Source organism: Coturnix japonica, chromosome 22 (assembly GCF_054131305.1).
Source record: "Coturnix japonica strain WE chromosome 22, WE-NBRP24, whole genome shotgun sequence".
Classification (NCBI taxonomy): domain Eukaryota; kingdom Metazoa; phylum Chordata; class Aves; order Galliformes; family Phasianidae; genus Coturnix; species Coturnix japonica.
The window spans coordinates 6,006,312-6,031,806 of record NC_140684.1 but is presented as its reverse complement, the minus strand read 5'-3'; the positions used below and the strand labels follow the sequence as shown (position 1 = coordinate 6,031,806).

General features: G+C 48.1%; 3 protein-coding genes and 1 long non-coding RNA gene across 11 annotated transcripts in view; 2 read left to right on the top strand and 2 right to left on the bottom strand.

Annotated features, from left to right (window-relative positions):
• Window positions 1-1,515: 1,515 nt before the first annotated feature.
• SARM1 (sterile alpha and TIR motif containing 1) lies at window positions 1,516-7,895 on the top strand. 4 transcript variants are annotated; one of them, XM_085522189.1, is made up of 10 exons: window positions 1,516-1,724; window positions 1,867-2,093; window positions 3,772-4,390; window positions 4,579-4,791; window positions 4,879-4,970; window positions 5,069-5,304; window positions 5,387-5,480; window positions 5,689-5,878; window positions 5,972-6,093; window positions 6,343-7,895. In XM_085522189.1, exons 2-10 carry the CDS (start codon window positions 1,885-1,887, stop codon window positions 6,470-6,472), a joined length of 1,905 nt encoding a protein of 634 aa, XP_085378315.1. In that variant the 5' UTR covers window positions 1,516-1,724; window positions 1,867-1,884; the 3' UTR covers window positions 6,473-7,895. The 4 variants fall into 4 exon arrangements, with proteins under 4 accessions (XP_085378315.1, XP_085378314.1, XP_015736009.2 ...); XM_085522188.1 differs by having other exon boundaries at window positions 1,843-2,093; XM_015880523.3 differs by having other exon boundaries at window positions 1,516-2,093.
• A 713-nt stretch (window positions 7,896-8,608) lies between these two features.
• Window positions 8,609-14,827, bottom strand: SLC46A1 (solute carrier family 46 member 1). Of its 5 annotated transcripts, none has more exons than XR_014936535.1 (6): window positions 14,594-14,827; window positions 12,796-13,293; window positions 12,031-12,716; window positions 11,508-11,591; window positions 10,516-10,672; window positions 8,609-9,872 (listed from the first exon to the last, which is right to left on the bottom strand). XR_014936535.1 is itself a non-coding variant. In XM_032448372.2 (6 exons), the coding sequence occupies exons 2-6, from the start codon at window positions 13,105-13,107 to the stop codon at window positions 9,797-9,799; spliced, it is 1,482 nt and encodes a 493-aa protein (XP_032304263.2). In that variant the 5' UTR covers window positions 13,108-13,293; window positions 14,594-14,827; the 3' UTR covers window positions 8,609-9,796. The 5 variants fall into 5 exon arrangements, 4 of the variants coding, with proteins under 4 accessions (XP_032304263.2, XP_015736024.2, XP_015736023.2 ...); XM_032448372.2 differs by having other exon boundaries at window positions 11,864-12,716; XM_015880538.3 differs by lacking the exons at window positions 8,609-9,872; window positions 10,516-10,672 and having other exon boundaries at window positions 11,721-12,716.
• Window position 14,828: 1 nt separating this feature from the next.
• Window positions 14,829-25,399, top strand: SLC13A2 (solute carrier family 13 member 2). Its single transcript, XM_015880531.3, has 12 exons — window positions 14,829-15,005; window positions 17,330-17,458; window positions 17,767-17,903; window positions 18,564-18,790; window positions 19,464-19,644; window positions 19,858-19,980; window positions 20,827-21,048; window positions 21,381-21,466; window positions 21,978-22,099; window positions 22,582-22,743; window positions 23,644-23,781; window positions 24,538-25,399. Exons 1-12 carry the CDS (start codon window positions 14,829-14,831, stop codon window positions 24,661-24,663), a joined length of 1,830 nt encoding a protein of 609 aa, XP_015736017.3. The 3' UTR covers window positions 24,664-25,399.
• Window positions 22,096-25,495, bottom strand: part of LOC107322479 (uncharacterized) — a 37,522-nt gene continuing 34,122 nt past the window's right edge. Inside the window, exon 12 of the long non-coding RNA XR_014936540.1 lies at window positions 22,096-22,316. This is a non-coding gene — a long non-coding RNA (uncharacterized LOC107322479). The remainder of the gene's footprint in view (window positions 22,317-25,495) is intronic.

Here is a 25,495-nt window from a genome sequence, read left to right as displayed (position 1 = left end):
TGTGTGTGTGCTCACATGTCAGAGGGTTTGGGGAATGCTGCCTTGCAGGAAGCCTGGCAGCAGGAAGGGAGACCTGAAGGATGCAGGCAGGGTACGGGGCTGGATTGGGGCTGGGGGTGAGCGGCCATAGGCAGAGGGAAGTGCTGCACACTTTCGCTACAGTAGGCAAACAAAAGCTCGTGTATTTTGCTCCCCTCGTTCCCTTTCTGACCAAGCTTTTCGGTTACTAATTAATGTCAACTCAGCTCTTTCGGCGGCTCCTGATAACTGCGGGACGGTTATTTAATCGGGGTCAAGGAGCAAATGTGCACAAGTGCGATGGTGATCCCACTCTGGGGTGTTTCGTACTGCTGGGGTGTTGTTGGGGCAGAGCTCCACTGGGGAACGACCGACCTGGGGTGGCCACAGTGCCATTCCAAGTGACAAAACTTGGGGAGAGAAGGCAGCCCCGTGGGGTTTCCCCCTGCCAGGCTGGTACAGCCAGTTCCTGGCATTGGCTGCTCCCTCCCTTGCTGGGAAGACCTCTGGTCTTGTGCCGAGTGAGGCATTTCCAGCTCTGGTTGAGCAACGGGCTATGGGGCAGAGCTCCTCCTACAGCCCCTCACCCCACTCCTGCCCCCATCTGGGGCTGCCACCATCCATGTGCGCAAGTAAGTGTTGCACTGCCTTCATCCCATCCCCACACAGCCAAGAATGGGGGTTGGCAGAGGGGCTGGGGACCCCCAGGGCAGCAGCAGGGACTGGGCAGCACCAAAACCCCATTGCTGATGGGCTCAGACCGAGCTGCTCGCTGCTTCCAGGCTCCCAGCCACCTCCCCACTCTCAGCTCCCACCAATCACTCGAAACCCTCCCAAGAAGCAAAGCAGAGCAAAACAAAGCTTTCTAGGACAAGGCAAAGGGAAGGGCTTGAACTCTCTCCCCTCCACAGCAGAAAACCCTTATTGCTGCATCACAGCCACACCGCGACCCCCTGATAATGACTTATCAAGGAACTTCTTACTGGTTCTGTGCCTCCTGGTCACCTCTTCTGCTGTCTGATGTCCCTCCCTGCGTCTGTTCTGGGTCCTGGGAGGATTAGAAGTGACTCTGTGGCATCACAACATCAGCTTGGATTTAAGTCTGGGGCTGAGCTGTTTTTGGAGCTGAGGATTTAAGCTGCTCCTCCCAAAGCATTTCTGCCCTGAGCACGTCTGGCCTGGAAAAAGGAAATAAAAGGTGCCCAGGGTGCCTTGCTCTTTCTTTTATCATGCAAATCTCGAGCCCACCCAAGAGCTGCTCTGAATTTCCCACGCAGCAGTTACTGAGCGCAGCGCACGATGTGAAACGCGTTTAAATGCGGTGCCACCGCCACCGCCGTGCTCCCTTCCCTTCCCCAGGGGTGGCCACAGAGGTCTTGGAGGCAATAAGGGGACGGGGGGGATGTGGGGCTGGGGCTGCGTGCAGGAGGAGGGCTCAGGGTATAAGGGGGGGATGCAGCGGGGTGAGCCCCTCCTCGCAGAGGCGGCGCTTGGATTGGGTGACATCAGCCGCGGGCGAGCAGGGATGCTGAGCGGGGCTCTGCCATCGCATCCCCCCCACCCTGCGACCCCAAAAAGGAGCCCAACGGGGGGGCACTGAGGATGCTGCGCTAAGGGATGTCCATGGTGCTCACCCTGCTGGTCTCCGTCCATCGGCTGTGCCGGTTTTTCGCCATGTCGGGTGTGGAGAGGCTGGCGGTACCCGAGTGCGTGAGCCAGGCGGGATGCTGGGCTGCGGGCGGCTCCAGGGAACGCCGCGAGGTTTCCCCCGGGGTGAATTCAGACATAAGGGCGGCTCTAGAGCGGATCCTGCCTGCCCTGCAGCGCTCCATCACCCGTGCCAAACAGGCTGCAGGCCCTGCTGAGATGGGGAAGGCCATCGCTGAGATCTTCCAGCTGGTGGAAGAAGCCTGGGGGATGCCCACGGTGGGTAGGGATGTGGCCAAAGCACTGTGTGATGCCATCCGCCTGGAGGGAGGCCTGGACCTGCTGCTCAACCTGCTCTACACTGCTGAGCTGGAAACCAAATGCCAGGCGGGGCAGCTGCTGGAGCAGATCCTGGTGGCAGAGAACAGGTGAGTCCACCAGGAGCCACTCACACCCCTTAGGTTATTGAGTGCTCCCGGTGCCTCCCCCCACTGCATGGTTCATGGACCCATGCAGGGTTCATGGCTTACTGCCCCAGTATAGGGGATGCTGGCATGGAGCTGGGATGCTCTATGAGCCACCCCCCAGCCCAGGTGTCCCTAAAAAGCCCCATGGGAGATCTGGGTGGTTTATCTGCATCAGGGCATCTCACTCCAAGGTGGAGTGACACAACTGCCCTCTAGCCATAACCATAGCAGCAGGAGGAGGATGAAGCTCTTTCCCTGCTGCTTCCTGCTGCTGACCAGTGAAGGCTGCGGGTTGGTGGCCACGGGAGCACCCAACCCACGGCTCTGTGGAAGCTGGAGGTGAATGTGCTGCACCACGGGACAGGTGAGAGGTGTCAGGCTGTGCTGGAGCAGCATCACCAATGGGGTAGAAGCATGTGCATGAGGGCGTGCACTGAGATGTGTACCAGCGTGCACACGTGGCACCCAGCACCACCCAGCAGTCCCAGTGCACCAGTCACATCACCGAAGGTTTTCTCCCCATTCCATGATTTCTATTCACCCCTTTACCTAAAACCCTGCCAGATTCCTCTGCTTGTTGGGGTTGGTGCCCCAAACCATTGCTTAAGGAACATGCTGAGAAATACAGGCCAGAGCTGAGGGTCTTGCTCCAGCTCTGTGTGCAGTGTATCTTGCTCCCAGATCGAGGACTCACAGCCCAGCCCTTGCTGCGTGCTGCATAAAGAAGCAGAGCTAAATAGGGAAAGACCATTAGGGTGAATTAATCCCAGGAGCCTCCGTGGCACGGTCAGAATGCAGCACTCAGCTGTGGGTAGGAAAGTACCAGAGCTGCTCCAGGAACAGCTGGAGGCCCCCGGCCCCATTGATAAGTGGGGCCCACGTCACCATCCACCCACAGCCCAGCTGGCATCCAGCCCAGGGCACAGGCTTTGTTTCCAGAGCTCTCCATAGTGTTGGCTGCCAAATCCAACCCAAGGTCAGCACCAGACACGTGGCTGCAGCCTTCCCAGAAGCATTGGTGCCCCCAGCTTGGAACTGCTCGGGCTTAGACCCCACGACCCAGCATCAAAGTGCCCAACATTTCTTCCTTTCTCACCCTTTGGGCATGGCCTCATCCAGCCGTCCCTTATAAGAGAGCACAGGGCTGCAAAGTAGCTGCATCTCTGTGTGGGGGGACTGCATTGAGTAAGGACAGGGCTGGGATGGGATCTGCTGCCTTTACTCATCTGCAAAGTTGCTGCTGCTGGTGGCACAGGGCCAGACCTCACATTGCTGCAGTTGCTCAGCCAGGTCCTCAGCCTGGTAGCAGCACGGGGAGCAGACAGAGGACAGCACTGGCTTAGGGGCAAATAAGTTTTCACCTGGAGCATGAAGCAGCTCAGGAAATCCGGATGAGCAGATCTATTCCCAGCCTGCAATTAGCCTCCCCTGCTCTGCTGATTGCTATGTGTGTCTCACCTGGAGCAGGAGATGAGTGCAGCAGTGTTGGGCTGTGCACCCCTCACCCTGCACCTGGAGCTCTTTCATTCCTGCAGCTGGCAGCACATCTGGTAGCTGTGCCCCACAGATCAACATCTGGCTGTCATGGCACAAACACCACCATGGTACAAGGGGTCCTTATGGGGTCTTCTCCCTGCAGGGACCGGATTGCCCGGATCGGTCTGGGTGTGATTCTGAACCTTGCCAAGGAACGAGACGTTCCCCAGCTGGCGCAGAGCGTATCTGGCATCCTGGAGCACATGTTCAAGCACACAGAGGAGACCTGCTCCCAGCTCATCTCCGACGGGGGCCTGGATGCCATCCTCTACTGGTGCCGCTGGACTGATCCCGTGGTGCTGCGGCACTGTGCCATGGCCTTGGCCAACTGTGCCATGTACGGCGGGCAGGGCAACCAGCGCCTGATGATCAAGAAGAAGGCGGCCGAGTGGCTTTTCCCATTGGTGTTCTCAAGGGATGATGAATTCATTCGCCTGCACGCCTGCCTGGCCATCGCTGTGCTGGCCACCAACAAGGAAATAGAGAAGGAAGTGGAGCTCTCGGGAACGTTGGCTCTGGTGGAGCCATTCATTGCCTCGCTGGATCCGGAGCAGTTTGCTTGTGATATGCTGGGGAGCAGCGATAACAGCCAGGGCAGGACAGCTGAGGACCTGCAGCGCTTGGTCCCTTTGCTGGACAGCTCGCGGCTGGAGGCGCAGTGCATCGCTGCCTTCTACCTGTGCACCGAGGCTGCCATCAAGGCCAGGCAGAAGAAAACAAAGGTAAAGGGTAGGTTGGAAGGAGAGGTAAAAGGTTGGTAGGCTGGAGAGAAGGATGTGCAAAAGGGCAGTGATGCCACAACTGCGTCCCAATGTCCTCTGTGCCCCTTGAGCTCACTAAGTGTCCCAGCCCCAGGTTGTGGGCAGGAGGAGGGGAAGCCAAGTGATGCCTCTTCCCGCTGTGCCCGCAGGTTTTCAGTGAGATTGGGGCCACGCAGAGCCTCAAGAGAGTGGTTTGTTACTCCACCAGCAGCACCACGTCCTCCCTGGCCAAAAAGGTTCTGCGTCTGATAGGGGAGGAGGTGCCCCGGCGCATCCTGCCCACTGTGCCCAACTGGAAGCCCTGTGAGGTGCAGACATGGCTGCAGCAGATCGGATTCACCAAGTTCTGCCCGAGCTTTATGGTAAGGCTGTGTGCCGGGCAGGGACACCTGTGGGCAGGACCTGGATTTCTTTGGTAGGATCTTTCCAGCCTGGATTTCACTTGGTAGGAGCACCAGGTGGATGGGGACATTCTCCTGAGGCTGACAGAGGAGGAGCTGCAGGAGGACCTGGGGATGGGCTCCAGCATCACCCGGAAGAGGTAGGAGTGCTCCCACTTACGGCATAGAAACCACAGAGGGGTCCTGGAGGTTACCCAGAAGGACACAGACTCCATGCTTCCATTCATTGCCCTGCCAGGTTTTTCCGGGAGCTGACGGAGCTGAAAACCTTCGCCAACTACTCTACCTGCGACCGCAGCAACTTGGCTGACTGGCTGGGCAGCATCGACCCCATGTTCCGTCAGTACACCTACAACCTGCTCACCTGTGGCATCAACCGCAGCTTCCTGCACCGTGTGACAGAGCAGCAGCTGCAGGAGGACTGCCACATCAGCACCGGCTTCCACCGCATCCGCATTCTCTCTGCTGCAAGAGGTGTGAGAGCATTGAGGGTTGGCTGGGCCAAGCGGTTGGTTGGGCACTTGTAATATATTTCATTGCTGTTGGCTCTGCTTAGAAATGCTTCATTCTCCCATAACGTTGCAAATGGCATCTGATGGGACCGATGTATTTATCAGCTACCGGAGGAGCACAGGGTCGCAGTTGGCCAGGTGAGTCTCACATCCAATGGGCAGCACCATAGTGCTGGACCTGAGCTCAATGCATGGTGAAGGAGCCCATTCCCTCTCCCATCACCTCCGTCCTCCCCTCTCTGGACCTGTGATCCTGGTGGAGGTCACAGTGGGGAGCCCAAACCCTGGGCTGGCAGCTGGCATCTCCAGCACTGCGCCACTTGCTGCCTTCTCCTCTCACTCTCAGCCTGCTGAAGGTCCACCTGCAGCTGCACGGCTTCAGTGTGTTCATCGACGTGGAGAAGCTGGAGGCAGGGAAGTTTGAGGACAAGTTGACCCAGAGCGTCCTGAGCGCCCGCAACTTTGTGCTGGTCCTCTCACCCCACGCACTGGATAAGTGCATGGCAGACCCTGAGTGCAAGGACTGGGTGCACAAGGTAAGGGATATGACAGAAGGAGCATGGTGGGTGCTGGAGGAGGAGGTGATGGGTTGACATGGCCATGCCCTGAGCACGTGTGTGTTCCTGCAGGAGATCGTGACAGCCCTGAACTCTGGAAAGAACATTGTCCCCGTCACAGACCATTTTGAGTGGCCTGATCCAGAAACACTTCCCAAGGACATGAGGGCTGTCCTGAAATTTAATGGCATCAAGTAAGTAAGGAGAATCTCTACCATGCGGTCAGGTCCTTAACTTGCATAAGCAGAGATAAAGAGCATAAGGCAGTTGGGAGAAGCAACAAGGGAGGTAGCAGTGGCCAAAGGGGAACTGAGTCACTCTGGGTATCAGAGCACGAGGGACCAAAGGCTCTTGCATCTCTAGTGGAGAAAAGGGGAGATGCACTGAAACAGCTTGTGGCATCTCAATGGAAAACTCAGCTCCCGTTTTTCTCCCCAACACAGGTGGTCCCACGAGTACCAGGAGGCCACTATCGACAAAATCATCCGCTTCCTCCAGGTTCGCTCCTCCCGGGACTCCTCAGCAGGGTCAGACAATGGACTGGACTGTTCTGCTCCCATCGGGACAACCTAGAGCCAGGACAGAGGCCACATCCCCTCCAGAGACATGCAGGTGACCCCATTTGATGTGGGGCCCAATTTCTCCCATTGGTTTTCCCCATCCCAGTAGTGCCCTTTCCTCTCCCTTCCGCGGGACCTGATCCACCTCCTGGCACGAGATGAGGCTGGGGGCAGTGCTGGGGAGGACAGGCTGCCCTCCAAACCCTCATCCAGAGTGGTGGCATCTCCTGAGGATGCAAAGCAGGGGGATCGGTGGGGTACAATGCAAGAGGACACAGGAGGAAGGGAGCAGAGCAAAGAAAACAGCCCATGGTTGTGCTCAGAAGGTGAAGGCAGGAAAGGGCAAATAAAGCTAAGCCCTCACCAAGTCCCCGTGTTTGGGGAAGATAATACAAGCAAGGCTTCTAAACCACTCGGCAGGCAGAAGCTTTCCCTTCCCTGGGGATATCCCTTTATTACATGAGTTCGTCCCCTCTTTGAGGCCTTTCCCTCCTGATGCTGCAAAACCACTTTGTGCTCTTAGCTCTGCTGGATGAAGTTTGGCTTTCGATCACGGGACGTTTCCAAAGGGCTTTTGCAAACAAGTGCTTTTAAAACAACACCCTCCCCTCCATCTGAAATCTCAGCGTTGCCGCTCTATCAGGTGTATTTATACATATTATACACTCCTCCTCCCTGCCCTCCCTGAAGCCTCACTACCTGCCCTAACTGGCAGGAACACACATTGCCTTCTGGCTTAGATCCACAAATGTATCATAAAAATAAAAATAACTTAAAATTCTGGTGCTTAATCAGAGCTTTATAGATTGCTCTTATCAGCTCACAGTTAATGGCATCTTTGCTCCCCAGTGAAAGGTTAATAGCTCTATATGCCCAGCACTCATCAGACACAGCATCATCTAATCTTCAGATTAAGCACTGAGGCAACCAATGCATGAGCCCAAAGGTGAATCTGCCAAAGCATACGAGCAACGTGTGAACTGCTTCAGGGAAAAGTCTTGACTAACTTACTGAAGGTCAAGGCCTCCAGAGCCACTAAAGGAGTTCCATTCAAACACTGCAGAGGATTCTCCTTCCTACAATAACACCATTTATAACATGATATATAACAATAACATGATTTTGTATGGTTTCCTAGCAGCTCTCTAGCATTCATCCTCCCCATGCACCACTCTGAGTAGTGAAGTTCTACTTGCCCCCTGGACTTGGGCGTCTCAGCTGCATGAGATCCCACCTGATCTCTTCCCATTTCCCTGTTATATGACTACCTTCACCCCCATGAACTCACTTGGACAGAACATCCCGTACTCAATCACTCCCAACCTCAGCAGGTACTCCAAGGAGATAAACACATTCTGTTTGCTATCCCTCTACCGTGCCATGCCAAAAAGTTGTTCCGACCAGACATTAATAATAAATATGGTTTACACTCTAAATCTCAACCCTTGTGCCACATGCTTTCCTCCCTGCAGCCTTCTCACGTTTGCTCTCTTACTGTCTCAGTCTCTCATCCTTTGCTGGGGTGATGCATGCTCTCCAGGCATCGCTCTCTGCAAGGATCCACTTGTTGAGTCTATCTTTGCATGGGCTGATGGAACTCACTGCATCACAGGGACTCTGCCTGCTGTCTGCAATGCACAGATCGTGTCTTTGCTTGCAGTTCTTGGAGAGGAGCCTAGAAAAACTCCAGTCTTCTAAATAGACCATAATAGATCCTATTGAATTTCTCCACTGCAGGCACGCTGACACAAAAGCAGAACAGAGCCAGCACACCAGTTTCACCTCACTGCACAACACTTAGCTGCTACTGCTGGATGCCACGGAGTCTGTCAGTAGAGCTACATGGACTCCACTGGTTCAGCTACATGCAACCCTTACAGCACGCCCTGCTGCTGGAGGAAGCTAATCCAGGGCTTGGCCCACAAATCAAACCACATAATTCCTGCCTACATCCATTGGCACAGCCATGCGGACCAAGTAGGTTCCTCCCTACTCCTCCACTTCCCACTTCCTTACTCCCCGCTTCTATTTTTACCACTCACTCTTAATGAACAGGGGACAAAGTGATGCATAAGCATTTTGCACGCGTGGTTAAGGACAGAGCAAGGAAGGGCGAATCTCATCAAACAGCTGCAAGAGAAGAGCAATCTTTTGATGAGCCATAAAAGAAAATGGGGGTTTTATTCACTCTGAAAGCAATCTGACTGCTAAGCAATTTCACATTATTGCAGACATCTGAACTCTGTGTTCAACACAGTGTACACAGAACTGCTGGTTTATGGCAGTGTGAAGAAAACAGGATTGAAGCAATATAGTTAATGCTTTGAAAAGATCGCAAATACCATGAATGTGGAGGTTTGCTTGTTGGCATCAATATGTCCTGAGAAGGGTGGACGTGAAGTCACTGGCAAAAAATCATGTCCCTTAATCATGTGCCACTGCAGCACGACTCCTGCAGAGAATAATTCTTTCCTAATATCTAACCTGAGCTGGTGTGAGCTGCAGACAGATAGACATGCCATTGGGACTCACAGCAACAAGCACAGCTAGCACATTTTCTCCTTAGAACACCACTACAAAGATAAAGCTAGCTCAGTGAACAAGGACAGCAGTAGAACTCCCATGGAAAACTACTGGCCTGCAATATTCCTATGACTTTTAACCACAATACATTGATTTGGAGCACAGACGTTTTCCTCAGCAGAATACTGCTGGGCTGCTTCACCCTGCAGGCTCTGGTCTGGTCTTCACCCACACCAACAGCCCATCTGCTGCACACTGTGGTACTCAGAAGAGAGTAACAGTTAAGCCAGAATTCAACTCTCTATCTTTCATTATCCATCCCCACCCCCACCTTACGAACTAAACTCAACCCAACCCAACCCAATTAAAACCCAATCAATCAATTTCAACCCAGACAAACCCAACTCAACCCAACCCAACCCAATTAAACCCAATCAATTTCAACCCAAACAAACCCAATTTAACCCAATCCAACCCAATCAACCAAACTCAACCAACCCAACCAAACTCAATTCAGACAAACCCAACCCAACCACTACTGGCCTTGCAAATGGCCACCAATTGCTTTCACTCTTGATTGGCTTTTGAGTAGTCCCTTGAGTTCTCTCTGTGATGATCAAGGAGGTATTCACATCTGCACATCACGTTTTCCCTGGCACTCAGAGCCATCACTTCTAACTTCCAGGCATTTAAATATCAGTGAGGACAACCAAGGTGTCCCACACACACTGATCTGTTCTGCATGTGAAGAACAAAGAGCAGTCTATAGACAGACGCTGCCAGAATGGCCAATTCCTTGTTGCTAAGCTGCTGCTCAGCCATCTGCAGGGGACGAGGAAGCATCTGAGAAGTGGCTGTACTGACGGTTGGAGTCCTGGATTTCTATCCACCTAAGAAAGAAAGAAAGAAAGAACAGTCAGTGCTGTGAAGGCAAACTGAGACTTTGCTGAATGAAGTCAATTTTAAAGTTACATAGGAACAGAACAAAGTGATCCTGCCAGGACCTGTTGCACTTCTACCACAAACCTCAACATGTTTTCTCTTCTAGGACATTCATTTCTTAACACAGCAAAACTTTTGCTTTAATCAGTACAGAAACAATTGAACAGACTCCTATGAAAACTCCACCTCTTCCATAAAGGAGGATGTGCAAATTCAACTGCACATTTTGGATTCTGTTTTAAGGGTGGAATGAGACTTGGAAGGTCTTTGAGCACGGACTAACAAAGTACTCAGGCTGTAGGTTTATCACTAGGATTGATGCCAGAAGGAATGGGGGTAGAAATTAGGGACGTGCTTACAGGACATGCTGGGGTTGGATGACTGGTTGGACTTGGTGATCTTAGAGGTCTTTCCCTACCTTACTATTATTCTGTGAAATGAACCTACATCTCTGCTGATGGGGCACTGAACACTTTCCCATACGCATAATAGAAAACAAGCCTTGTTGAGCCCTTACCCTAAGACCAAATAATCATTCTTATATTACACGCCACAATTTCTGTGGCAGTTTAGAAACCTGAAGTAAGTTACCCCATTATAGCAGCTGGAATAAGGAGAACGATGGCCCCAAAGAGAAAGGGGAATCCCCTCATGAAGTGCAAGGTGGAAGGGTAGAGGGAATTGAACACCCCCGTAGCCACAAGTGAGCACAGCCCTTCCACGCAGGCAATAGAGGCGAAGAGTGCACCTGCAAAACATACAAGATGTAAGTGGTGAGAGATCCATGCAACAACACCAATACTGAGACTTCCAGACCTGGTACCACAGGAGCTGACCAGGGACGTTATCTATCAGCTAGGTTACCAATGCTTCAGAAAGGGTTATCTAAATCTGTTTACTGCCAGGCACATCTTATCGCCTGTTAAACATTAAGTGCAGCAGAGGACTGTATTTTATAGGCTTAGAATCATAAATCCGGTATCAAGTGTGTACCACCTTCACTCTAATGCAAGAAATCCAATTTTGCAAAGTCACCTTCAGTTCTATCCCATCTCACTTCCCCCCTCCCCACCTGCAGAAGTGTTTCCATATAGTCTGTAACAGCAAGTGCAAGCTTTTCTAATGTATTCCTGGACAAAAGGCAAGCACGCTCCTCCTCGGGGTTATCCGTGATCTTTCACCATGGTCAATGATATAACCCCGTAACAATGCTAAGTTTCTTCCCACTGTTACTGATCTACAAAGTCATGGCCAGGGAAATCACTAATATCTGCTTGTTATATAATCCATTTAACTCTTGCTCCTCAAACCCTTTGAAACGAATTGATGAGCAGAAGACTTGTTCCTGAGCTTGAACACAATGTTTATCCTCATCTTGAAAATGCTGTGAGCCTAAATGGGTGAATATTGACAACTACTCCAAAAAATTCAAGTGTCACCGTAGTCTCAAGGGTGAATGCATGGGTACAGGAGTCCAAGGGAGTTAGGGAAGTAATAACCCACCAAAGCAGTTTGGTTTCAATGTCCCACCAAGACAAGTGTTTTGGGACCTGGCTTAAGTGCACACAAGGCCAAATCCTTACCCTGTTCTGTCTCACCGACCAGCTTGGAGAGCTTGGCTCTGATAACTGGAGTAGCTGCCATGGACAGGAACATAATCCCATAACCTGTAAGCAAGATATGGCACATTACAGAAAGCTCAGCTGAAGTTCCATTGAATTAAAATCATAGAATCATACACTAGGGTTGGAAAAGACCTTTAAGATCATCGAGTTCAACCATCAACCCATCCTTACCACACCTGCTAAGCTGTGTTGGTCAGTTGGACTCAATTATCCATACGGATCCCTTCCAACTTGGGATATCCTACAACTCTGTGACTCTATGATCAACTGGCATCTCCAAGCTACACCCCCAAGATTTAAGAGCTCTGGGTCACCTGTAAACATCAGTGGTGTTGTAGTAGCAAGAGAAATCACCACCAGCCCAGCGATATTAGAGATGAGTCCTATCTCTGCCACCCAGGTGTCCTCCAGGCAGAGCTGCAGCAGCCGCAGCCCCCCCAGGCTGCTCAGGTACGCCAGGTAGCTGGCAGCTGAGCCGTACCCAATGAGATCAGAGGCCCAGCAGAGCGGGGAGCCAAGTTCATACAACACATAGAGGTCCTTGGTTCCGAAATGGACAGTGACAAGAAGAAAGAAAGCCAAGGAGTAGAGTGCAAGCTTCCTCCTGGAGCTCAGGTTTTCCGGGGCTGTGTACAGCTTGTAGACAGCCTTATAATGTTGGAGAGTCAACAGCTTGGCCGCTCTCCTCTCCTTCACCGTTTCCTGCAGACATAAAGCAGCATAGAGGGCAGCAGCGATGCTGGCGGCCAGCACCAGCCAGAAGGGGTTGATGTAACCTTCAGCTTTGCGCCATTGGCCACCACCAATGCTGGCCACCATGCCCGCCACGCCAAGGCAGGCCTCGAGGATGGCCACGCGGAAGGTGCGCGTGCGTCGGTCGCTGCTATCAGCTATGGAAGCAAAGCAGGCAGCCAGGATCAGGTTGTAGTCCCCCAGGAGACCGCTGATGATGCGCCCCAGCAGCAGGTAGGCAACGTGCAGCCGGAGGTACATGACAAGGAGGTACACGGCTGTCTGCACCGCCATGCCCATCGCCGGCAGCACCAAAGCCGGCCGCCGGCCCACGCTGTCGCTCCACGGACCGAAGAGTGTCACCGAGAAGAGCCCCACGAAGAAACCCCCCAGATTGATGTACAGGTTCCAATGGGCGACCAACGCTTCCACCTCCTGAAAGAGAAACACACAGTGAAAAGGTGGGCATGGCCATCCTAAGAGCTCCCCGCCGCCCTCTCTGAGTGCTCCCCACCTCCCGCAGCGGCTCGACGGCTTCGCTGCCGTTCCCGCAGCCGTCGGGGCTGCTGCCATTGGGACCCACGTAGCCGTGCTCGGCCCCCAGCCGATCCCATAGGTACTGGGTGGCCAGCGGGCCCTGCAAACCGAGAGCCAGAGTGGCGAGGAAGAGCAGCGGCTCCACGGAGGGAGCCGGGAGGCAGCGGCGGGCGGGGGGCGGCGATGCTGGGGGGGTGGAGGCGGTGGGGGGCTCCGACGGGGCGGCCATGGCTGCGGAGGAACGGGCGGACCGACCGACACAGCAGTCCCACCCCCAGCTCCGCCCCATAGATGAGAGCGGGGAGGATCCGAGGGAAGCTGCTGCGTTTGGGGGTTTTCCTCCTTAGTGCGTCCTTTTGCGTTGCTGGGGGTCCCTGCTGGTGGGTTTCCGAGCGGCGATTAAAGATATTTCAATTCCCAGCCTGATGTTGTGCTGATCTTCGAGCTGTAATCAACCATTTAAACGCACAAGAACCTGGGAAAATACATTAGAACCTGGGAAATGTTGTAGTTAGCAAAGTGGAATCGGCTTGATTAGTTTTATATGAAGTGGTTTGAATTGGAAGGGACTCCCAAAAGCCACTGCCTGCAATGCACAGGGAGCCTCACAGCTCCATCAGTGCTCAGAGCCCTCCAGCCTGACCCAGGGATGGGCACCACCACCTCTCTGGGCAATATGTGCCAATGCCTCACCACCCATATCCTAAACAACCCTTTCCTTTCATCCAATCTTAATCAGGGTTTGGTGCCTCGAAGACCAGATCTGTAAGCAAAGAACAAGTGCTTTAAATCAACACTTTAAAAACACAATTCGGAGTGTGAGATTAACCCGTTTACATAAACTGGAGTAGTTCCAGGTTAGTGTAAACTGGCATCACTCCTTCAACACCACTGAGGGAGCGTTAACCACAACATCACAGAACCATTCAGGTTGGAAACGACTTCTCAGATCCCCAAGTCCAAACCCAGCCCACATCCCTCAGTGCCACATCTCCACAGCTCTCAAACACCTCCAGGGATGGGGATCCCAGCATTACCCAGGGAGCTGTGCCAAAGCATCACCACTCTTTGGGGAAGAAGTTTATCCTAATATCCACCAGGAGCTTTTGATGGAGCTACCATCAGATGACACAAAGTTCTTTGCTTCTCTTTTCTCTCTGTTTGACCAAGTTATAAACAGAGCTGTGACAATTAATATTGACAAAATGGAAACATCACCATTATCTGAAAGCTGTACAGACATGGTCTACCAAATAAAGAGATCCAGGTGTCATAAACAAGATGCTCCCTTTGGAACTAACAGCTTCCACTCAGTTCCTGTGTACTTAAAGAATCAAATAATTCAGTGTTGGAAGTTTTGGGGGTTTTTTTTTGCAATTGGGACCAAAATTGCCACCAATTTCCCAGATTTCCCAAATTCACTTTAAATAATAATAATAATAATAATAATAATAATAATAATAATAATAATAATAATAAATAATAACAATAATTGCGCTATGAGCTACCACAGCTGTGCTTAAAAATCTGATGGATAGGAAAGGTGAAAAACCCATAGCTTGATGCTTTCAGTTTTTGGCATTGTAGCCAAGCCTTGTCCAATGCATTCACACACAACAGGCCAAGCCAGAAAGAGTTATTACTTTCCCTCTTTAGCCCAAGGCATTTCATAGAACATACCGACCTGTTCTTGGTGGCCAGAACCTTCACCCTTTAAACAGAGCAGAAGAAAATGGTTGGGAGGTTTCTGTTCTCTTTGTATGGGAGATACCTACTGGAAGAAGGCATGATGGAAGATCAGCACTGGAGCAAAGCAGACGACCTCTCAGGATGCTTTTGAAGAATGACTTGGGTGCAAGGAGTTAATCTTCTCCCGGATTTACTGGTTATCAGTAAGGCTGTTGTAAGAAAGTTCCTGATCTGACACTCTTTTGCTGTCCCCTCCCTTCTTTGTTCTCTTCCTTCTTTCTCTGATTACATCCAAAAACAACACCCAGCTGCCAGAGGTCAATGTTTAATATTGCTGTGTGTTTATATAGTCCCCAGGAGCAGCGCTGGGCCTTTCAGCACCGGGCCAGCTCCACCATGGCTCCTTGCTGGCAGGTGGCTCTTGCCTTCAGGAAATACCTGATCACCATCCTGGTGCCCCTTCTCTTCTTGCCACTGCCCTTGGCTGTTCCTACCAAGGTAAGAACCTTTTACACTGAATTTGAGAGCAAAATATCTCCTTAAAGGAGTTCCTTTGAAAAGAACGTGCAAAGTCTTTCTTAGAGGCACTTTGTAGAATCACAGCCTATAGCTGGAAGGGTCCCATGAATCTAATTTACCTTCTAAGGATCAATTCCAAACTGCCTTCTGATTTTCTAGCAGTATCGCATTCATGTCCCCTTTCAGCACTGGGTATTTTTTTATTGCCAGGTAATAGAGTCATCTCTCACACTCGGATGGATAAGGAAATCTGTTACGTCGGGAAAAACAATTTCACTCTTCCTATCATTATTTCCATAATAAACTTCCAAAAATAAATAAATAAATAGCTAAATGTCACGTTTTGAAAGGCAGAATGCTTAACATTCCTCCAGAAGAAGTTAATTGCGAAAGCCTGTAGCAGTAGGGCAGGTATTTCTGAGCCATTGATCACTCAGACTCAGCACTCAGAGCAGGCAGAGCGCCAGCAGTCGGATTAATCTTCACTCTCGCACATTACACCCACTCTCCTCATGCAGACAGGTCTAACCTCTGGTCTTCAGGTCTCTCATTCCACTCCCAATCCCCTCTCCTGTCACTAGCGCTCTTTGAATGCCAAGTCCTACCTCTTTCGTTTAATCCCCGCTGACCAGTCTCCTTCCCAACTCTTCCCCGCTCTTCGCTCCGCTCTGTCTTTGTGTGCAGCCCCTTCTTCCTCCTACTTTTTTTCTCATGTAGAATTCATTCTTTTCATCAGACCAATGAGTCAGAGAGTTTCTGGAGCTCGGGCCAGAGGGCTGCAAGCACGAACAATAGAGTGGCACTGGTGGGAGGAGAAATGCAGTAACTGATCGGGCATGTCCTCCTCTTCCCTTGCCACGCAAATAAAATAGCTTAAACTGTCACTTAAAGGCTTACTAAAAAGACAAGCAAAAAATAACAGACTGTTTTTTGCTAATTAACTTTCTATAGGCCAAAGTGTTACAGAAGTTAAAAGAGATCTGGATCATAAACTTTCTGAAGCACCCAGGAGTGGGAGCGTTGCTTTTCATCTGCTCCTGGGGTTGCTGTTACCAAGAAATAAGCTCATGGTTTTGTCAGTCAGTGTTTCCCATTAGTGCCATCCATGGGTCTATCTTCAAAACAATAAAATAAGGGAGAAAAGGCACCATCAAAGAGGGGAACTGTCTCCAGCGCTTGATAGAGCCAATTGTTAAGGTTACTGCCACACTCATTAAAGATAAGGCTTAAAAGGCCTTAAATCTCTTCAGGAATCTCTGTATATCTGCCACCAAGATTGCTTTCCTCCATTATCCCTTGGTTTAAACTTCTGTTCTCAAGCCATCACCTTTTCTTAACTATTTAGTCAATAAACATTGCTATGATTTCATTGGTCTCTCCATTCTTTGTATTTCGAGTGGACATTCACAATCCAAGACCACGCAACAACCTCTTTCTTCCAACCCCTTTGCTCTGACCGCTGTTGGCACCCATCATTCTGCTACCTCCAAAGTAAGGAAGACGCTGTATCCCGCAGTGCCACTTCCCCATGTGTTCTTTTTTTCCCCAGCAGCCCATCAGTACGCCATGTTTGATGTGGTGTTTTGAATCCTTCTGGTACTCGAGGCTGAGTTAAAGAGTCTTATATAAAATTTAGAGTGGTTGTCAACAGCACAACCATGCCTGTTTTCTCAGGAAAACAAAAGAAAATGCAAAACATGAGATCATCCTTTCTTCAAAGAAATAACTCAAAGTCAATGGAAGACAAAACTGACCCATGACCAGTTTGTCAGCATTTCAAAGTCTGGGCTAAGCTAAAAATTTGATTTTAAAAAATAGATAACAGTATTTCCAGTACAAAGAATTCAGGCTGGTTTAACCTACCAGAGGTTCACCAAGGCCACATCCTGAATTATGCAGAGGAAAAGGTGGGGAAATCTTGACTGGATTGAAGATTACATCTGTAAATCAAAGACAGAAATGAAAAAAAAAAAATAAGAGAGAAAATACCAGCATCAGCAAAACCAAAACGTCCATGCAGAGACCATCAATCCCTTATCACAAAAGGTTCAAAGTCATCTATTTCTTGTCTTTCCCAACCAAAGGTCCCAATCTTCTCCCACAGTTTTGATGAGGTTGTTAAGTAGTTTGCTATTGGATTAGGAGCCACACAGTTAGGGGGACAGATGGGAGAAAAAGACAGAAAACAAACTTTTCCCAAATCCCTTTATCAGGCAATGAACACAGTGAGGGGCTGTTGCCCTGTCAGAGAATAAGTGAGGTGTAGAACCTGCCTTCTGACTGCCTGCACTCTCTTCTTCCAGGAGGCCAAATGTGGTTACGTTATCATCCTGATGGCACTGCTATGGTGCACGGAAGCTTTGCCGTTGGCTGTCACAGCACTCCTTCCTGTCCTGCTCTTCCCAATGATGAATATCATGGATTCGACAACAGTAAGAGACTAGGGTCTTGTCTAATATTGGTTTTTATTGGCCATCTCTTATTTGGGTATTACATCCAGGGGGATTTGCAGTGTGCAAATCAAAGACTGTACTAATGTTACTCATGTATTCTGTTCATGGGATAGAGCCTGTTTGTGCCCAGAGTGGAGCCAATAATCTGAAACTGATGCAAATCCATTAATCAGATGCAACTGACAGTTGGCATACTAATGACTTTGGGACAAGCTTCCTCCTCAGAAAACACTTTCTTTCCATGTAGTGGTTTCATATCACTGTTAATTTCCTGCTCCATGTTGTAGGTCTGCAGGGAGTATTTGAAGGACACCAATATGCTTTTCATTGGGGGGCTGCTGATGGCCATTGCTATTGAGAACTGGAACCTACACAAGCGTGTTGCTCTGCGGGTCTTGCTCATCACTGGTGTCAGACCAGCCCTGTGAGTAACAGCCACAAAAATGATGTGGGATGGAGGATTTAATGCCATCAGCTCCTATCAGCATTGCCTGAAGTCAATTCCTAAATGTCAAGGATGCTGTTGGGCTTGGGCTGGAGCAAAGCTGTTGACAGTCAGGAAAGTCTATGGCTGAAATATAGAAAACTATGTATCTATAATATCTATAAATGCTATATTGATTGCGAGGAGAAGAGAAAATGGGGGGGTACTTGTTTTGGAAGCAACAACTGTTTGCCAGACTAGAGATTTAAGCCACGCAGAGGCTACGTTACCCTATTTAATTTGTCCCAGATCATAAGAAGAGGGAATACAGAAGGAAATTACAAAGCAATAGAATGAAAATATATATAAGATAAAACCCGTTTCATCTGACGTATAATCTACATCTCATCTAAAGAATAATTTTGAGACAAATAACAGAGTAATGCTGAAACAAGGATTAGAATTTTATATGAGTAAGAAGAGACTCTTAAATGATAGATGTAGAATAAATCTACCAAAAAAAATAAATCATTTTCCTTATGGTTTAAACTGATTGCTGGACATTTCCCAAACCTAGCATTTGTAAACAAAGCTTTGTAACAGAAAAGGGCATGGAAGCCCCGAGTTCTGATACAGCTTCTTCAAACCTGTTTGTTTCAGACTTCTGATGGGTTTCATGCTCGTGACTGCATTCCTGTCCATGTGGATCAGCAATACAGCCACCACCGCCATGATGGTGCCCATAGCACAAGCAGTTCTGGATCAGCTGCACAGGTCAGAAATGCAGTCTGAAGCAGCCAGCCAAGTGCATGAGAATGACAACAAGGCCTTTGAACTGCAAGAAGAGCCAACAAAATCAAACAGCATCAAAGAAATGGAGGAAAAAGGTGAATGGGCTCTGGGCATTTTTCTCTTTGGGATAACGGGGATGTCCTGATGCCTTTTCACTGGCACAGTCCTTGCTACCAAATTCTGAAAAAGGAATGTATCTAAAACACCCTGACTGTTCCTTGCAGTAATTCCAAGGCTCTTCCATGAGTCAAAGGCACAGTAAGTTCTACTGACTTGGATGAAGGTCGATAACTTGATAAAACAACATGTATAAGCACTCCACTGGCTGAAAACCTCACATTAGATTTGATATTGCCCCTTGTATTATGTTAGTTCCACTGTAATCTGCTGTGTAACTCATCAGACAGCAGTCCATCTCTGAGGGACAGATTCTGGCCTATTTCATGCCTGAAGGTTAGAGATTAAAATGATCTTTCTAATCCAAAGAATGATCTCTCTAATCCAAAGATATCTAATCACACAACAATATCACTTCAGACTTCATCACATCAACTTCTCCTGAGAGATGGTTATTTTCACCGACAACCAGTAGAAACTGACAGAATATCAAAGATTTAACAATGCCAACCTCCTAAAACAAGGAAATTTGGCTCCTTCAGCTCTGAGTCCGTTGTGTCCTAGCCTTCAGTTACAGAATTTTACAGACAGAAGATGTTTTCCTATCCATTGTAGCTTCTGTAACCCCCTCATTCCTATCTTGGGACCTAGGTAATAACCATGTTCTGGCAGCTGAGAAAGATGAAGAGAGAAATGAACGCCCTGTAGATGAAAAGCACAAGAAACTCTGCAAGGGAATGTCTCTCTCCATTTGTTACGCAGCCAGCATTGGAGGGATTGCAACTCTGACTGGGACAACACCAAATCTGGTGCTGAAGGGACAAGTCGATGAGTAAGTCTGGTTGGATTTGGGAATACACATCCATTAAGATGCGTCTTTCTGCTCCAGCTGACTTCTAATTCACACAGAGAAGGAAAATGTCAGTTTGCTGACACTGCAGGGAAGTTGGCTTCTCTTCCTTGGGGAGCCTCAAAACACCTCCTGATTTTGAATAGAGAAGAGACTGCAGAGTTTGGGATGCTGACAGCCCTCTACATTTTGCAGGATCTTTCCCAACAATGACAACGTCATCAACTTCGCCTCTTGGTTCTCTTTTGCTTTTCCCACCATGGTCGTGTTGCTGGTTTTGGCCTGGATTTGGCTGCAAATTCTGTACTTGGGCTTTAAGTAAGTACCCATCTCATACCAGAGCACAGGTCTGTTATCAAGTACTCATTACATACCGTACCATGAGCGATTCTTCCATTGATAAGCCTATGCTTGACATTTAAACACCAATTAGAGAAGCATTCAGACACAACAGAGACCAACAGCACTGCACACCAAGTATCTGTTAAAATACTGCAATTTCTTTTTCCAATAACCTGATGAAATCCCAGCAAAATACACTCTGTAGCTGGAAGCAGGGAGCTCCAGCTGCACACAACCTGTCCTGCTGCATTGCTTTCATGTTTTAGAAGACTGCTGTGCTTCAAACCAGGAAACTGATTTCTGCATAGAGCTGGTAAATCCCCTCATGATGAAAGTTGTGCTGAGCTGCAGGATTAGCATTGTGTCAGCTCCCAGCTAAACAGCCCATGCAAACAGCTTTCGTTACCAATGTGATACCTGGACTGCCACTTCAGTGTTATCCTCAACCTCGAAAGAGCTTTCTCAGTGCCTGAAATGGTGTTTCATTCCCCAAAGTCCTATTTGTAAATCTTCCTTTTCTATGTCTTTAAAAACCTTGGCAACTGTTTGCTTCCTGGTGACCACACGACGCCAGACACACTGTTCTTGTATGTGTCACACTTTGACAATGAGGTTTTAGGGGCAGGAAAGTTTTGAATCTTAGCAGAATACAATACAGTTCTAACACATATCTGTGGCTGCTGATGTCATGATCATTATACATATAATTTATATTGAAGCATATTTATATATAATACAACGCATCTTAGTTGCAAAGTTTGGATTCTCAACCCTTAAGACATCTGGCAAATTTCTTTGATATTTCTTGCCCAATTTTTCTAGTTTTCCAAAGAATTTTGGCTGTGTGAGAGATCCCTCTGCAAAGACCAAGGATCAACAGGCCTACCAAATTATCAAGGAGGAGAACAAGAAACTGGGATCCATGAAGTTTGCAGAGATTGCAGTCCTGGTCCTCTTCATCCTACTGGTACTGCTTTGGTTTACCAGAGACCCTGGTTTCATACCAGGTTGGGCAACTGTTCTCTTCAACAAAAATGATATAAGGTACTGTCACTTTTCCTCCTTGTTCTGAGCAAAATTGTATCAGGAAACAACTGAATTACAAAGTATAGTCTAGCATGCTCTTCCAGAATGATTTTTCATGAGGATTCCCTACTGGTGTATCCTTGCCTAGGCTGTGAATGAATCTAACAAGTAGCATCAGTTGGTGTATCAGGATTTGGATTTAATCATCCTTATGGGTCCCTTCCAACTTGGGATATTCCATGATCATACCGAGTTTAGAAGTAAAATTTGCACTTACTGTTGCTTTATCCAGTTTACTCAGTTCCTTACGCGTTTAAAACACCACCAATTTTCTGACTGATCCATTGCAGCTTTGTCTCTGATGCCACAGTTGCCATCTTCATTTCAGTTTTGCTGTTCGTCATCCCTTCTGAATTCTCTATCAAGAAGCAGACAGGTAAGCTTACTGAAGGCATCAACTGCCATAATCCCACCCCACCGTGCCCACTGACCACAGCCCTCAGTGCCACATCTTCATGGTTCTTAACACCTCCAGGGATGGGGACCCTCCATCTCCCTGTGCCACTGCAGCACTTTTCTTTTGGAGAAGCGTTTTCTAATATCCAACCTGAACCATCCCCAGCGCAACTTGAGGCTATTACCGCTCATCCTATCCCTTATTACTTGGGATGAGGCCATTCCTTGGATATGTTGCCATTCCTCTAACCCACTCTTATTTTTTTTTGTCTACTCTACTGCATTTCTTGAAGCAATTGCAGATTATTCAGTAGTATTTTGGCACATCAAGTTCTAAAATCTCCTCACTCACTTTTGGAGACCATTCCAAAGTCATGTTGATCTTGCTGACAGAAATACGTCCTTGTATTCCAACTAAGCCTACCTCTCAACAAAAAGTACCTATTTCTTTGGAGAATATAATATACAACCAATCCTTGTTTGGATTGTAGGCGGCAAGACAAAGATCCAAGCACCTTCAGCTCTCTTGAACTGGAAAGTAGTTCACGAGAAAATGCCATGGAACATCGTGTTCCTGCTGGGAGGTGGTTTTGCCTTGGCCAAAGGCAGTGAGGTAACATTCCTCTGCTTACCTGCTTCTCTGTGGGTGTTTTCTCCTCTGCCTTTCACATATGCTCTCCCAGAACACAAGAGGGCACGCTGGGAGCACTAAACACACGCTTCCTCCTATAGGACAGATTTCATCCTTAGGAGCAGTCCTATGATGAGATGTGTTTTGTAGCCCATGCAAACGGCGTGGTACAGCACAGCAACACAATTAATGGTGTTTTCTAGAAGAGTGGGTAATTAATAAAATGCCCCATTACACCAAAGATTCTATGAAATGCAATTTAATCAGTGTGGCAAGTGGGAGAAGATATCACTTCCAGGATGTGATATCCCACACAGTCCTCACAGCCTCCACATGCATTTCTACAGAAAGCAGATTGTATGAGAAGCTCCATGGGGTAGAACTGATGAGGGAAACACGGCTGGGTTGTGATACAGATACTTCATCAGCCTACTATCCTGACAGGCATTTTACCTCTGTTACAGGAATCCGGTCTGTCCGGATGGTTGGGTACCAAACTGACTCCCCTGGAGAAGATCCCTCATCCAGCCATTGCGTTCCTGTTGTGTCTCCTTATTGCTACTTTCACTGAGTGTGCCAGCAACGTGGCCACCACCACCCTCTTTCTCCCTATCCTGGCTTCAATGGTGAGTTCAAAATGCTCTTGTAAGGGCAGCTTTCAGGCAGGTGTGTATGCCCAGTGATGAGAGGTAGCTGGCTGACACCACCAAGCACTGGCTCACGTATCTGATCAGGAGATTTAAACAAATACATATGGATGTGAATGCTTATAAATTTACACATACTATGTGCTCAGTTCAAACCTTCCTAAAATCACTGCTGGGGAAAAGGGATTAAACTCACTGGCATAGTAGACTTTGCCTTCTGGCCTAAATAACCCCATGAGGTCACTGCCAGCTATACTCGTTTTCCCCTATTTGTTCTGCACAGAGACAGCAGCAACAACATTTGTTTCCCTGTAACATTCCATTACTGTAGTTCATTGCAACCACTGGCCTTCCAGAAGTCTGAAGACGATAGCATTAGTCAGGCTCTGTGACCTAATTCAGAATTTCCACAGGAGACTCCTGTTGCAATGATAGATGTCATTCTGCAGCGTGAAATGTTGGACTAAGAACCAACAGAACCTTTTTGTGTAGGACACAGACTCCAGCAATCCCTAACACGACCCACTCACCTTCAGAGTTTCCACTGACAGTTTAGTTTTGCTCACAATCTGTTTGAAGGCACTTTATATTCTTACCTGCTTCATAATAACCGGTCGTTATTATGAATTTATACCTTAGCAGTGATTCAAAATCCCCAATCAGAAACACAGAGCATTGACCACAAAACCAATTCTTGCTGCTGCTGCAAAAAGATGTTGAGTAGAAGTTGCTAAAGCAGACCCAATGTATGAATGGTTGCAGCACTAATGAAAGAAATGGTTTCTGGCACGCACAAATACAATCAGTATCCTGCCAAAAGGTTTCTATGCATTTTGTTGTGTATGAAAACCATCACCCATGCTCTCCCTTCTTGCCCAGGCTCAATCAATCTGTCTCAATCCACTCTATGTCATGCTGCCCTGTACACTTTCGGCGTCGTTGGCGTTCATGCTCCCAGTGGCCACTCCCCCCAACGCCATTGTCTTCTCATACGGACATCTCAAGGTTATAGACATGGTGAGAAAAACACAACTCTTTCCATCATTTCCATCACTAGTTTTGACTTTGTTTTTTTCCCCTCTAATCTTGGTTCTTCTTCAAAGAGTGTTAGGAAACTCACCCTTCTGAAGTCAAATAGAAAGACAAATAGAAACATCTGAATTAATGAGTGGTCCCTCTGTATATAGGGGTCCCACTTTATATCCTAATAACATATATATTTACAGCCTTATCACGAAGCTATTGAGCTTTAAGAAAACAGTCAAGACCTTTTGAAGATGTTCCAATGGCAGAAGTGGCAATGTGTAACTGTTCTAAAATCCCTTGTGTAGATATGATCAGGGATGTCATGGAGGTGTGTAATCTGTATAACCTTTCTGCAGTGACCAGGGCAAAGCCTGCACTTCTTACTGGGCTGCCCTGATGCCCATTCTCAGTATGATAAAGAAAGATGGACAAGGATGTCTTGTCTCCAGGTAACTTCTCCAATTTACAATACCAGATTCCAATACCAGGACAGAGGAGAAGGTTTTACATAGGCAGATGGAAAGGATTTCAGGACTTCAAGCTTAACAGCTCTATTCAATGGAAGCCCAGTCTCCACTCTACAGATTGTATCTTGTGAAGGAAACCAGTTTACAAGTAATTTGATGGAGGTCTGAAGAAGCCAAGGAGGGAAGCCAGAAAAACTAACCATAAAACAAACCTAATCAGCATGGAAGGAAAAAGAGCATTCAGTTCAATTAATAACATTTCTTTGCTTTGTAATTCCAGGCCAAAGCTGGATTTGTACTCAACATCCTGGGTGTTCTGACAATAAATCTGGCCATCAACACCTGGGCTTCATCCTTGTTCCAGCTGAATACCTACCCATCTTGGGCAAACTCAACGAATTGCTAGTAACACAGAGAGACAAGGGAACCAACACCTGCATCTATTAGGACCATAACATGAGCAAGATGATCACTGACCCAAGCTTTGCTGAGGCAGTGGCTAAGAGAGAGCTCTATCGTGTGCAACAGTACTTGCTATCTATGAGGAAAATCAACCCATTGATAAGATGAGGTAACCTCCTGCCTTTCAGCTGTTCCAGGTGTCTTCAGATATTCTGTCTCTGCGGGGGAACATTTCCTCCAAGTACTACTTTGTTTTTCAGGCTCTGCATGTAAAGTCCTAAACCTACAGTGAATGAGAAAGAACTGTGTATATAAAAGGATGGAGAGAGACTCTGTGTACTGATTTCATGCCTGTGTTTGTGTATGAGCACTAATGTGAATATTCACCTACAGGCACCGGTGTATATGTTCCATATGTACATAATGTTGTATACTCTGTGGGCATGGTATGTGTTGTATGGTTAAAGATAAATCACCTGCTGTCAGCCTATCCTACGACTTTGAAATGTATATATTTACAACCCACTCTGTTATGAATGTAGAAGACTGCTTTTATCCTGAAACATCCATCCCATTGTTATTTAAGCAGCATTACAGTCTGCAATGTCGTGGCAGGAATAGAAATATTCCCCTGAGAAGAGCCTTGTGTCCTAAAATGTATATGATTAATTAAAGGCTACTGGTTTTTTATGCTCATGTACAAATATCACTGTAAATACACTTGTCTTCCATGTGGTCAACAGCTTGTCTGAGCTTCCTTATGCTAAGTTAGCACAATTGCATTTGTTATCATTACAGCCATAATCGCCACTATCAATACCAAGATCTTCTTTTCC